This window comes from Staurois parvus, unplaced genomic scaffold (assembly GCF_062004578.1).
Source record: "Staurois parvus isolate SC_StPar_1 unplaced genomic scaffold, SC_StPar_1.0 ptg000097l, whole genome shotgun sequence".
Taxonomy (NCBI): domain Eukaryota; kingdom Metazoa; phylum Chordata; class Amphibia; order Anura; family Ranidae; genus Staurois; species Staurois parvus.
This window is the reverse complement of record NW_028317893.1, coordinates 4,281,702-4,296,181: the sequence shown is the minus strand read 5'-3', so window position 1 is coordinate 4,296,181 and position 14,480 is coordinate 4,281,702. Positions and strand designations below refer to the sequence as shown.

The 14,480-nt window shown below is 40.4% G+C and overlaps 1 protein-coding gene across 4 annotated transcripts in view; it reads left to right on the top strand.

Annotated features, from left to right (window-relative positions):
• The window catches only part of PIEZO2 (piezo type mechanosensitive ion channel component 2), a 439,610-nt gene that overhangs the window by 300,863 nt on the left and 124,267 nt on the right, over positions 1-14,480 (top strand). For all 4 annotated transcript variants that reach the window (XM_089671018.1, XM_089671019.1, XM_089671017.1 and 1 more), the window contains exons 8-9: positions 1,971-2,133; positions 3,232-3,360. In XM_089671018.1, coding sequence (XP_089527144.1) covers positions 1,971-2,133; positions 3,232-3,360 — 292 coding nt within the window. The remainder of the gene's footprint in view (positions 1-1,970; positions 2,134-3,231; positions 3,361-14,480) is intronic.

Here is a 14,480-nt window from a genome sequence, read left to right as displayed (position 1 = left end):
TGGAAAGTACAGATTTGAGTCAGGTTTTATCACTCCCTGTTCCAGTGACAGGAAGGAAACACTCTCCATTTTGAGACTGTAAATGCAGGACATAGCAATGACATTGGGGTTTAGGGAAGGAACCACAGTGTTGTGGGAGACACAAGCAACTGACACCTCAGGAAGTGTCAAGTGAAGATAGGAGACAGTGGGCTCAATTCCTAAATCCACCGCTTTAAGAACCGTGGTAAAATCTCCATGCGTTTCAAAAACTGTTTACATTTCACTAAAAAAAACTATTTAAATACTACATGAGCTATTTTATGAAGTGATGCAGTATTTTAGTAGGCAAAGCTAGCAGTGACCCTGCCCCCTTATGAAGTCATCGACCCAGCATGCCCTGGTTGATGACATCATAAGGGGGCAGAGTCACCCTGTGATGTCATCAGGAGCCCCTGCCCCTTAGTTTAGTTAGCAGCAGGAGCCATCATTCAGCAGGAGTGAAGTGTCAGTGCATTTGGGTTTTCCTTTATATGTGCAGGTCGGTGGCTGGCATTCATCGTGATTGATGTTGGGTCATTGTGACAGACCTGAAGGGCCTGGAATGGATTGGCGGGATTCCCCCCCCCCCCCGTGTTTTGTTTTTCATTTTAAATGGCAGAAATTGTTTTGTTTACATTCATTCTGCTGTCAATGGGGAACCCCACTGACAGCAGATGAGTCATGGTTGCTAAGGACGCGGGTGTCCGCCTGCTTCCTAACAACCAGCTATTTACTGGTTGGTAAGAACACGGCTGCCATCCGCTCCTTGTCAACCAGCTATATACTGGTTGATAAGAACGCCAGCGTCCATTCTTAAACTATCACATGCCTGGACCACTTCTTATTTACCACATGAATTGTTTTATTTATTTGCTTTAGGGGGGGAAGTTCCGCTTTAAAGACTTGCATGAGTGCTGTGTGATGGATCATAGTGTAATGGTGTAAGTGCTGTGTGATGGAGCATAGTGTATTGACGTGAGTTCTGTGCGATGGAGCATAGTGTATAGGTGTGAGTGCTGTGCGATGGAGCATAGTGTATAGGTGTGAGTGCTGTTTGATGGAGCATAGTGTATAGGTGTGAGTGCTGTGTGATGGAGCATGGTGTATAGGTGTGAGTGCTGTGTGATGGAGCATAGTGTATAGGTGTGAGTGCTGTGTGATGGAGCATAGTGTATAGGTGTGAGTGCTGTGTGATGAAGCATAGTGTATAGGTGTGAGTGCTGTGCGATGGAGCATAGTGTATTGACGTGAGTGCTGTGCGATGGAGCATAGTGTATAGGTGTGAGTGCTGTGTGATGAAGCATAGAGTATAGGTGTGAGTGCTGTGCGATGCGGATGCAGTATAGAGTATAGGTGTGAGTGCTGTGCGATGCGGAATATACACTTAGGTCCATATATATTTGGACACAGGCACAATTTTAGTTTTTTTCAGATATTTACCAAAACATATTCAAGCTATAGTTATATAATAGATATGGGCTGAAAGTGCACACTCCTAGGTTTAATTTGAGGGTATGTACATCCAAATTGGAGGAAGGGTTTAGGAATTACAGCTCTTAAGAGTAGCTATCCCCCTTTTTCAAGGGACCATAAGTAGCCTGCTGTCACCCTTCTTGCAGGTGTCACCCAGGTGTGGTCTGCACACCCCGCACTCCCATAGCGATGCCACTGCATAAACCCAGAATGAGAATGGATAAGGTTTGAATTTCTCTATCTGTTCTAATACACCTCTGTCAATATATTTTGATTTTTAAGATGTAGCAGTCCATACATTGGCTAATAAAGCTGAATCAATAAATTTGCATAAGGCAGCAAATTATATTGAAAAGCCACAAAGTTATATTTTGTTGATATTTATATATTTGAATTACATTGTACAAATGTGTATAATCTATATATTTTGAATGATAAACCCTTATATGTATGCATATTATTTTTATTATACACAGGTTATTTGGTATCACTTCATTAGTTCAAACTGATTGTTCAAGCACGTGGAAATTCTTAGCAACTCCCCAACGAAATTGGTACCACTATACGAATCCTGTTGTCCTTTTAGTACTGTATTACACACTGGCAACGCTCATACGTCTTTGGCTGCAGGAGCCTGTTGTAAGTGTAATGTTTTATTAATTATTTATTTTTATTGATCCTTGAATTGAATTGGATGTTGTTACTCCGATGAAAACACATTAAAGAAACCACTTAAATATGACTGTATCAACCTCTTAATGGACCTATTTGTTTTCAGACTAATACTGTACTGTAAGAAGGTTAGCATTTTCACTTTGCCATCGATCAGTATTGATCATTGAGTTGCTCTGCCCTTGTATAATCTAATTGTTGTTTCCTGTGTGTTTGAGTGTCTTGTCCATCGAAATTTGTTAACAAACACAATACATTTTTAGAATGAGGCACATACTGGTATACAATGGTCGTGCCAATTAGGTTCCTGCAGCTCAGTAATAAAGTAAAAAGACATAGGTATCTGAAATGCAAAGTTAAATGAAAATAATTTTCAGAACAGGGCAGTTTTTGTAAAACCCAACTCCATTTAAAATTTAGTTTTGGATGGAGCAGGGAAGGCATAGAGCTTGCGTCAGGTTTTTTCATTTCCATCTCTGTCCCTATTAGGGAAACCTCTTCCCATAGAGCTTATGTCAGGTTTTTTCATTCCCATCTCTGTCTCTATTAGGGAAACTTCTTCTCATAGAGCTTTCGTCAGGTTTTTCCATTCCCATCTCTGTCCCTATTAGGGAAACCTTTTCTCACTTACTATAAGGACAAAGGGGGCACATACAAAAATTAAAATACATTTGAGTAGAGTGGGGAAGGGTTACAACATTTGAAATGGTTTTTATTGGTGCCCATGCCTTCCTCCCCTTCACCATCATTATCACTATCTCCTGTACAGGTGACATGAGGACAAGTGAGAAATAATGTCCCAGATGGGGTAACAGAGAGAATGAAAACCTGACATTTATTTTAACTGTTCCTCACTACATCCAAAACTAATAAAATGGCTTGTACTAGGCTTTCAAGTCACATTACATAGATTATATATTTATCTGTTATTATAAGACATACTTAGTACTTCCTAGAAAAGTTGATGTGGAGGGTTGCACAATCAATCTATCCAAAACTCAAACACAACCAATGGTTGTACCTAATAGACATAACTTTTGCCATACATGATTTTCTTTGTTCTAGATAAGCTATGAAGACAATAAAGAAGATGAAGAAGGGGAAAAGGAAGGAGAGTACAGCCCAGCACCTCTAACTGCAGAAAGAAGACGCAGTCTGTGGTATGCCACCCACTATCCCACAGACGAAAGAAAAGTAAGAATCAATAGAAAAAAAAAATGCTTATTCTCCTCTAATTATTTTGAATCATAATATTTTGTATCATGCATCATACCATGCTTTAAATGTTTCTGTTCAGTATATGTAGCAGTAATTGGAAATAAATGCCCTAGTTGTCATTATACTTAAAGGATAAGTAGGATAAGTTTGCTTTTTAAAAAAAGAATGGTGAATGCCCATTTTTTGCAGGTAAAAAAATTTGCATTTGCTATATATATATATATATATAACACCCCCAAATGACCCCTTTTAGGAAAGTAGACACCCTAAGCTATCTGCTGAGAGGCATATTGAGTCCATGGAAGATTTATTCTTTTACCATTTATTGTTTTTGGAATGACAAAAACTTTTTTTTTACACAAAGTTGCCACTTAAAATTATATATTGCTCACACAGACCATGGGTATATGTGGAATTACACTCCAAAATACATTCTGCTACTTTTTCTGAGTACGGGGATACCACATGTGTGAGATTTTTGGGAGCCTAGCCACATACAGGAATTGTATGAAATCCAATGCTCACTTTGAAATCCTGAAAGTGCGTAACTTTCTCATTTCACTTTTTCACTTCCTCACTGACTATTACAGTTTCAGAGGCCCTGAAATGCCTGGATAGCTCCAACCCCCCCCCCCCCAAATGACTCCTTTTTGGAAATTAGACACCCCAAGGAATTTAAAAAGAGGCATGCTGTGTATTTTGCAGATCTAATTTTTTCTCACAATTGTCATTTGGGTTGGGGTACTAGGAATGGCATTGGGAAAATGCCTCTCATGTCTCTCATGTAGCTGGCTAACTGCATCTGGCTTGCGAGTTTAGGCCACAGCACCTTCTGGATACAAAAGGGCCGTGATGATTTCTTCCTGGAATTTTAGGAAGGATCCACTTCGTCCAGTTGTTTTGTAAAGCACAAGAGCATTGTATAGAGCCAATTGAAATAAATAAACAGACACTTTTTTGTACCAGCTTTTTGGGAACTAAGTACGGCTTCATCATCTGGTTGTTGAAGTCCACCCCTACCATGTTAAGGTTATAGTCGTGGACATAGAGGATCTTCTCAACAACACCAGCTGCCGTGGCAATTTGGATGGTCGTTTCTGGGTAAATGGAAGACAGGACGAAAACATCCCATTTGTCCTTCCACTTCACTGTGAGAAATTCCTTATTTCTCAATCAGGCTTTTTCCCCCTTTCTAAGACTGGTATTTACAAGCCACAGGCGCCAATTCCAAGATTGTACAAATGTCTAAATAGTGGCACACTTGAATAAAAGTTGTCCACGTATAAGTGGTACCCCATGTGGAACAAGGATGACACCAAGTCCCAAACTATCTTGCCACTGCTCCCCATGTAGTCTGGGCAGCCGGGGGGCTCCATGTGACTATCTTTTCCCTCGTAAATCTGAAACTTATAAGTATAGCCTGTTGCCCTCTCACAGGTCTTATACATCTTGACCCCATATCTGGCACGCTTGCTGGGGAGAAATTGTTTGAATGCAAGGCGGCCAGAAAAATTTATGAGGGAATCATCATCACAGATGTTTTGCTGGGGAGTATAGACATCTGCACGTTTTTGATTAAGGTGATTCACGAGGGACTGAATTTTGTGGCACCGGTCAACTTCAGGGTCACCCCGAGGACGACAGAGTGTGTTCTTGCTGAAATACATAAAATGCATTATACTCTCATATCTATGCCTGGCCATGGCAGCACAGAACACGGGCATATGATGAATTGGGTCTGTGAACCAATACAACTGCAATTCATTTTTTTTAGTAATGCCAATGTTGAGGGTTAGGCCCAAAAAAACTTTAAATTCGTAATGAGTTTCCATGCGAATGGTCTGGTAATGTTTGAATTTGGGTTGGTGGCTATAAACTTTTGTGCATATAAATTGGTTTGATCCACAATCAATGCCTACAGATCTTCTGTGAAAAAACATGGAAGCGGTTAATATAACACATTTGATGTATTTTGGTGCTACTGACATCCAGGGCAGCTGATAACGGGTTACCAATGATTCTTCTGTAGGGGCCCAGCCTCATCAATTTATCAGGGGAGCCTGGGCAGCTTTACGTTACATATATTTTTGTGATGGCACAGAGGCACTTTTTTAATGCTTGCCCGCAGCTCCTAGAGTGTTCAAATATTAAACAAGATTTCCCTTGGGCCCCATCATTTCATCAGAGGGGTCCAGGAGTCTGTAACTTAGCAAGAACTATTTTTTAAAATTCCGGAGCATATGTGGGCGCCGCCGCATTTGCCAATACTAAGTTTAATGTTCCGTCTCTTGGCTGGTGGAGTGACATGCATTGAATGGATGTCTCACTCCCTCACTAACTCCTGAGGATAGAAGCCCATTGTAATGTGAGAGATTGTGGCGGCCGGGCACAGTCAGTACAGTCTGGGATCGTGATCCATGGGGCAGGAGCGAAAGATTAGAGAGTGACTGCACACAAGAGCTTTTACTGGTAAGGGGTCCCATATTCTGTACACAAGAGTATCATCCATGGCTAAGAGTGCTTCCACTTATAGAGTATACGTCTACAAATGCATACACTCTGCAGTCATGGATGATCCACAGCTCCTATCTTACTTTGTTTTTGTGATCATCATTATCATCTGGATGATCACACAGTACAGGTCCTGTACTGTGTGATCATGATGATGATCACATAAGCACAGTCAGATGATTGCGATAATTACTAATCATTTACACTCATTTCCTAATTTATTTGGATGAATAGTAAAACCATGCAGCTTTGCTGTGCATTACCACCCCCCCCCCCCCCAGCCATCCCCCCTGTGGCTGCAATGCCTTTTGCGTGGCAAAAATGCTCCCCACTGTTGCATTTGGCAGGCAGTACTGCCATCTGAATGCAATCCCTTCAACTGCTATTGCTGGGGTTTTAAGCCCTCCTTCACATGGCTGTTTTGTTGCATCTGCCAGATATCAGTGGCAAGTATTGGGGGATTCTTTTGGCTAGAATAGAGTGACGGGTGCATGGAACAGTGATGGCCACTCACCCTTTGTAAAGCATTGACAGGCTGGCAGCAGCTGTCACTGTTTACACGTACCCTCACACAAAGCAGTCACCTGCGGTTAGGAACAAGTGTCCGAGTCTGAAGCCTGGATGCATATCACTACATCCAAATTCAGATACCCCCTCCTAACCACAAGTAACCGCTTGGTCTGTACAGGCTGAGTGGCTGCCACTTTTTACATGCACCTGTCATTACAGCCACAAGAATGAACTGATTCTTGCTGCTGGAATCCAGTGGATTCAACTAAACAACCATACGAAGGAGGTCTTAGTGGTTAAAACAGGTGGTGAGGAGGCAATACAATGTGTTCTCACTGCCTGCCAAATGTTCTCTGAAAAGCAATACAGATTTGGTTTGCTCTTCAGAGAGCTACACTAGTGCAAACTAGCCCATAAATATTACCTAATAGGTACTGCAGTGAATGCTGAAGCTGATGTAAAGGCATAATATATATATTTAGATATACCCTAAAGTGTTAGCTTACCTTTATAGAAAAAATGTGAAGCTGAACTAACATAGGACACCCTCCCCACCCCTTGATTCCTGGTGTACGTACCTCCAGGGTCGCTAAGCTCTCAGCACACATGCAGCCAGTCCAGCAGGCATATAAAATCCCCACTCTTATCCATCATTGACTGGTTGGGGGGCGCTCAGCCCAGTCAGATCGGCATGATTTCTAACAGCGGTCCTGCTGACATCATGACAAACCTAAATTCACATCGAGCACTGCAATTCATTCATTTTACCAATGCTCATCACCTAATTTAATGGACTTGATCACTGCTTTTATGCTTTGGCTAATTGACTAAAATAGAAAGAGTCAAATGATGGCTTTTCTTTTCATGCTATGCTGGAACAATGTTAGGTAGGGTCAGGTTTCTAAAGGCTGGACTCAACTTATTCAGAACCTGTTCTTCCAAATAATGTTTTATGTAAAATACAGTATGATATTGTTTGTAAAGTGCTTCATTTTGGAAATCTTATAATGTGAAGCCTGCCTTTCCACTGGATATTGGACCCAACTCATTCAGAACCCATTCTTCCAAATAATGTTTTATGTAAAATACAGTGTGATATTATTTGTAAAGTGCTTTGTTTTGGGAAATCTTATAATGTAAAGCCTGCTTTTCCATTGGATATTGGACCCAACTTATTCAGAACTTGTTCTTCCAAATAATGTTTTATGTAAAATACAGTATGATATTGTTTGTAAAGTGCTTTTTTTGGGAAATCTTATAATGTGAAGCCTGCCTTTCAACTGGATATGGGAAAACCAGAAGTTATTTGTGTAAAAAAATCTTAGAAATACAGTATAAGGTATCATGGTAAGCACTTCAGATATATTTAACATAAGGGCTTTCTACATCAGTTACTATCAATTGTAGACCCTGTGTTAACTCCTCCAGAAGCAACCTCACACTGATGTCTGAATATTCATTCTATATTTGTAAACTGCTGAAGGAAAATTGCTCTCTGTGTTATAAAACAGAATAGAAATGTCCATTTTCTATTGCTCATTAAAACTGTTTGTGATTTAAGGTCACCAAAGTATGGTGCATTCAGTTTTTTGGCTTTGTAACTGTGGCACGGTCAATGTTTGTGGAGGAATCATTCATTGGAATAAAAAGTAACAGAGCGTCTTATTGTTGTAGGTTCATACTGCTTAATTTCTTACATAAATCCATCAATTCGTGTGAATTAACATACTGTACACTATATGGCCAAAAATATGTAAGCAGCCCTCCAAATTATTAAGTTCAGGTGTCTCCACTGAAGGATACTGTTAATGCTACAACATACAAAGACATTTGAGATAATTGTGTCCTCTAAACCTTGTGCAACAGTTTGGGGAAAGCAATTTTTCTGTTGTAGCATTATTGTGCCCTGTGCATAAATTCGAGTCCATCTAGGTCTATGAGTTTGTGTGGAGGAACTTGAGTGGCCTGCCCAGGACCATGATTTCAACCCTACTGAGCACCGTTGGGTTGAATTGTAACAGCGATTGTGAGCTAGAACGTTTTATCCAACACTAGTACCTGATCTCACAAATGCTCTTATGGCTGAATGGGCACAAAAGCACCCAAGACAGTCTTTAAAAATATGAAAAAAGCCATCCCAAAAACCATTGAGGCTGCTGTAGCCACAAAGGGTTGGGGGCAGCTCCATTTTGATCCATTCAATGATTTTGGAATGGGATGTCCAGCAAGCTCATATAGATGTGATGATCAGGTGCCCACAAACTTTTGGTAATATATTGTACATATGCAAATAAAGGGAAATATTTATTTATTGTGAAAAATATTTTAATGCAGATGACCTGTAAAATTTATTTAATCTATCTATCCTCTGCCATTGCTATTGCTGGGTTCACCGTTATTTCTCTGTTATTGTATATTCCAATAAATGATACTTCTTTTTTTACATGCAGATATTAAAGAATAAACTGTAGCTAAAATACCTGTTTTTAAAAGTACGATGTGAAAGGAATAGGCTACAATGAGATTAAAAAAAAAGTGTGCATTTTGCATTGCAGACTTCTTTCTAATGGGCGATACAGCTGTGAGGGTACAAAAGTCTAAGTCAAGATACCTGCTTATTCTGATGTTATGGAGTTGTAAAGTATGCATAAAAGACTCTTGTCCACAATAAAAAACTACATGGTTCCATGTAATTCAATTTGCATTGCAGAGTTGCATTTGTGCAACCATGGCTCTGAAATTGACTATTTTAATACAATCATAAAAGTGAAAGTTTTTTTTAAATTAATAACAGGCCTGTATATAACAATTAAATCTTAACTCTCCTAAATACTGATTTTTTTCTATTTAAGTGGACCTAAACTAAAATGTGATTATAAAGCTATGACTACTGTCTCGTTTAAATATATACAGGTGTGCTCTAAAGTTTGCATACCCTGGCAGAAATTGTGAAATTTTGGCATTAATGTTGAAAATATGACTGATCATGCAAATACTGTCTTTTAAACCCAGGACACTGCTGGTCTCCCGCAACACATACAACTTGAAATTTCAATTATTTTAGTAAATATAAACTGCTAAATATCTTTTCTCATCACCAGTATATAGCAGTCTTGTGACTTCTATCAGTGTCCAGCTGAGCACTGGTTAAAGCTTGTAGGAGACGTTATCATTCTGCTCTGGCTGTCCTATGGGGCTTCATAACCCCTGACCCTCTGTCTGGACAGTGTTGACTGGCCCTGTGCTGATCACATGCATCAATTCCCACCCCCCCAAAAAAAACCTCTCTAACTATACGCACTAAACTGAGCATGTGCAGAATGACTCCTAGATCTCCTTATTATCAGCAGATGGATTGGGGACAGTGGAAGAAGGGGAGGATCAGAGAAGACAGGAAGAATAAGGTATCAGCCCTGGCTCACACTGATGTGATGCGGAATTTGCAGCGTTTTCAGTGCGAATTTTGCACTGCATCAGAATTGCACCCCGTTCGGCGCGGTTGAGGAGGAGCCTAATCATGGCGGTGTGAGAGAGGGCGATGTGAGCGCTCTCCGCAGGATAACCGCCCTCCTTCCCTTGATGTTCCCCATGGAAGCTGCTAAAGTCCCCGGCTAAGAACTTACGGATGAGGGGGGGTCTCAAGAGTGGAGCGGAGGAGACGGAACTGCGGGAGTCCTGGACGGCGAGACGGCTGGGAACCTCTCGCTTGTGATTGCTGGGAGTGCGGGTGACGGGAGGCAGTCACGTGACCCGCCGAAGGGCAGTACTGGGAGACGAAGAAGCCGGCTGGCTTCCTGAATCAGGGGGAGACGCCGGCTTTCCGACTCAGCAGGAGTGGAAGGAGAGAAAAACGGCTGGCTTTTTTTTAAAATCGAAGCCGCTGTGGTAGAGAGGTCCACATGATTGTCGGTATCCAGGAGTGAAACGGAGAGAGAGAGAAGAAAAGGGACTCGGAGAAGCCCCCCCCACCTCCCCCCCCTCCTCTTCTACCCCCTCTCCCCCCCTCCCCCCCCCCCTCAGTCGAAGGGAAAAGGAGCAGAGCCACACCAGAATGCTGACAGCCTCACCGGAGTGAAGCAGCTGGAAGGAGGGTGAGTGAGAGTATCTGGACTATGTATTAAGCTTGTTCATGGATAGCTTCTTGGCGTGGCAGAAGAAATATATATAGAGAAAAAGGGGGAACCACCAAATGGGTTGAAGAAATTCGAACTCACCTAAAGGACTTATTCTCAGCATATATCTTAAAGTTTAAAAGAAGAACCTGGATACATTTAAAAATATGAAGAGCAAAAATAGTAAAGGGAATGCCCCCAAACACGCCCAATTAGGAACAATTAGAAAATTTACATCTCAAGGTAATGTGACCCCAGAAAGAACTCAGGGAGCAGGTGAAAAAAGTATAACGGAGAACAGTATGGATAAAAGCGCCAGATCTCCAGTGGAAATGGATAATAACCAACAAATATCAGGGGAAATAGAGTTAAAAGAAAATGAAGGAGAACTACAAATCCCAAATAAAAAGGAGATGGCAGAAATGTTTAGAAATCTGGAAAAATCAATTAAACAGGAAATGGGAATTATTCGGAAAGATCTGGGACATCTCTTGACTAGAGTAGAAGAAACAGAAGAAAAAATCAATAAACATGCTCAAATTCTTTCTGAACTGAAAAATCAGATATTGGAGATTAGGCAAGAACAGAAAAAACTGGGATATAAATTGGAGATACAAGGTAACATACACAGGAAAAATAATCTCAGGATAAAAGGAATTCCGGAGCTTACACAAGATAAAGATTTAAGAGAGACGATATAAAAAATCTTAAACTCCATTATGGGTAGATCTAGAAGAGAGACATTCCTATTAGACAATATATATAGATCAGGAAAGGCCCAACGAGATCGGGCGGAAGAGAGACCGAGAGATGTAGTGGTTCAATTTAATAAAATTGGAGAGAGAGAAGAAATATGGAAGAAGATAAAAGGAAGATATAATATTGAGTGTGAAGGAAAAAATATACAAATCTTTGCAGACTTGACACCCGAGACATTATGGAGAAAGAGATCATTGAGACCTTTAATAGAACAGATGAAAAAACAAAATATACAGTATAGATGGAGCGGCTCAATGTGTCTAATCGGATGGAAGAATGGAGTTACTGCATACCTGAGATTTCCTGAGGATTTGAGAGACTTTTTTGACAAACTTAACATTCAAAGAGTAGGGGTTCCAGGTTGGGAGGTAGAGGGAGGGGAAAACGCCGAGGGAAAAGAGCAATGGCAGCAAGTTAGAAGAAAGAATAAAGAAGGGATGGAAAGGGGAACATTGAGGGAAATGGAGGGACGGTGAACCGTACAAGGTTAGAGTTCTACCTCAGGGCTAAGATCCAAATGTGACAGTAAGCTCACAAAGGATTAGATGGCAAAAAATAGGCCTGTTGGGGAGGGGGGGGGGTTGGGGGGGGGGAGGGATAAGAGGGTTGCCGAGGGGGGAGGGGGATGCTGGAGAGGGGGGAGGAGAAGAGGGAGGGTTGTGGTGGGGGAGGGGGTGAAAGATGGTATAGTGGGAAGGTTTTAAAAATACTCTGCATAGGGATGAGATGTATTCAAGAATTATGGAAGATATAAAATTTATAACATATAATGTAAAAGGGTAGAATAGTCCTGGGAAGAGATTTAAGCTATTTAAGGAGTTGCAACATAGAGAAGCCTCGGTAGTTTTTTTTACAGGAGACGCATTTTGAGATTAAGTCAAATATCAAATTAAATACTAGAAATTATCCAACATGGTTCTATGCAGATTCCCCAATTAAGAGAGCCAAAGGGGTGGCAATTGGGTTCGCTAAAAATGTAAGGTTAGAGGTGAAGGAGAGAGAGACAGATCCTGAGGGGAGATTCTTGTTTTTGAAAGGTAGATTGCAGGAAATAGAGTGTACAATAGCGAATATTTATTGCCCAAATAAGAGACCAGAGGTATACCTGAAAGGGATATTAAGAAAATTGAGGGACTTTAAAAAAGGAAGACTGATAATGGCGGGAGACTTGAATTTATGTCTGGATCCACAGATGGATACAACTTCTCGTGTGCAACGAGAGGGAGGTAGGTCTATGAGGATCTTGAAGAAGGAGATATATGAGGGTCAACTAGTGGATATATGGAGGATAATGCACGGAAAGGAAAAAGACTATACCTTCTTCTCTAATGCACACGAGATTTATTCAAGATTGGACTATATAATGGTAGAACATCAACTTATTGAGAGGGTGGCTAAAGTAGAAATAGAGACAATGACTCTCTCAGACCATGCCCCAGTTATAATGAAAGTAAGATGGGGGAGACAACTGACAAGAGGGGTAGGATGGAGGTTAAACGAGGCCCTTCTATTAGATCAAGAGACTGATCAGCAGATCAGACGGGAAATGGAAAGATATTTTCAGGAGAACGAAACAGGAGATGTCTCAATGGCCACTGTCTGGGAGTCCCATAAGGTATATATTAGGGGTATATTGATTGCGTTAGGGGCAAAAAAGAAAAGAGAAAGGAGTAAGAAAATGACAGGGCTCTTAAAAGATATAAATGACCTGGAACAGATCCATAAAAATAGAATAACATGTGAGATAAGACAGAAGATAATAGGAAAGAAGAAAGAATTGGAGATATTAATGGAAGAAGAGAGGAGGAGAGTACTCAATAAAGTTGCAGCGGAGAGGTATAGATGGGGAGATCGTCCAGGAAAATATTTAATGAAAGCCCTGAGAAAAAAGAAAAATAGAAATTACATAGAAAAAATAAGAAACCCCAAGGGAGAAATGGCTCACTCTACTAAAGAGATTGGGAAGGTATTTAAGGAGTATTACAATAAGCTGTATAATATTAAGTCTCAAAACTTAGTAAATAATAGTGAAAATGAGAACAGAGAAAAAAGAAAGGCATATTTAAAAAATGCAGGACTACCAAAGTTAGATGAAGATCTATTGAAATCCCTGGAATTAGAAATCACACAGGAGGAAATAAAAATAGCACTAAAAGATACTAAGGTGGGGAAAAGTCCTGGCCCAGACGGATACACCGTGAGGTATTATAAAAAATATAGCGAACTATTAATACCAAAGTTGAAGGAATATATGAATGCCCTGGGGGGAGAAATGGAGATTAGACAGGAATCCCTACAAGCCCATGTAACACTTATACACAAGGAAGGGAAGGATGCTACTCAATGTTCAAGTTATAGGCCAATTGCACTCCTAAATGTAGATACAAAGTTATATGCAAAGGTCTTAGCAAATAGGATCAAAGACTTAATGCCAGAATGGATCCAGGGAGATCAGGTTGGTTTTGTATCAGGGAGGGAGGGTAGAGATAACGGAATTAGAACTCTGTTGTTGATCCAGAAAGCTAAGAAAGGGAAAACCCCGGTAGTGGTTCTTTCGATCGATGCTGAAAAAGCTTTTGATAGAGTGAACTGGAGCTTTATGATGGACACCCTAGAGATCATGGGGGTAGGTAGTAGAATGAGGGAATGGATAGGAAAATTGTACAAAACGCCATCCGCGGTTATTTTGATCAATGGTGAAAAATCTGCACCTATAAGGATGTCAAATGGGACTAGACAGGGATGCCCACTGTCCCCATTATTGTATGTGTTAACTTTGGAACCTTTACTAGAAACAATTAGGAAGAACGTAGATATAAAGGGAATACAATAAGGGGAAACGGAACATAAGGTGGCAGCTTTTGCAGACGATCTGTTGTTTTATGTGGGTAATCCTAGGATAACACTCCCGAACTTAATAAAAAGCTTAAAAGAATATGGAGAAATATCAAATTTAAAAATCAACCCGACAAAAACCAAGATCTTGAATATAAATCTCCCGAATAGTGAGAAAGAAAAGATAAAAAAAGAATTCCCTTTTACATGGAGAGATAGAGAGATAAAATATTTAGGAGTTAAACTTACTGCTTCATATTCAAAATTGTATAAATTAAATTATATTTCCCTTTTAAACGAGATTAAGGAGGAATTGAAGAAATTGGGAGGAGGAATCCCTTCCTGGTTAGGACGAATAAATCTGATAAA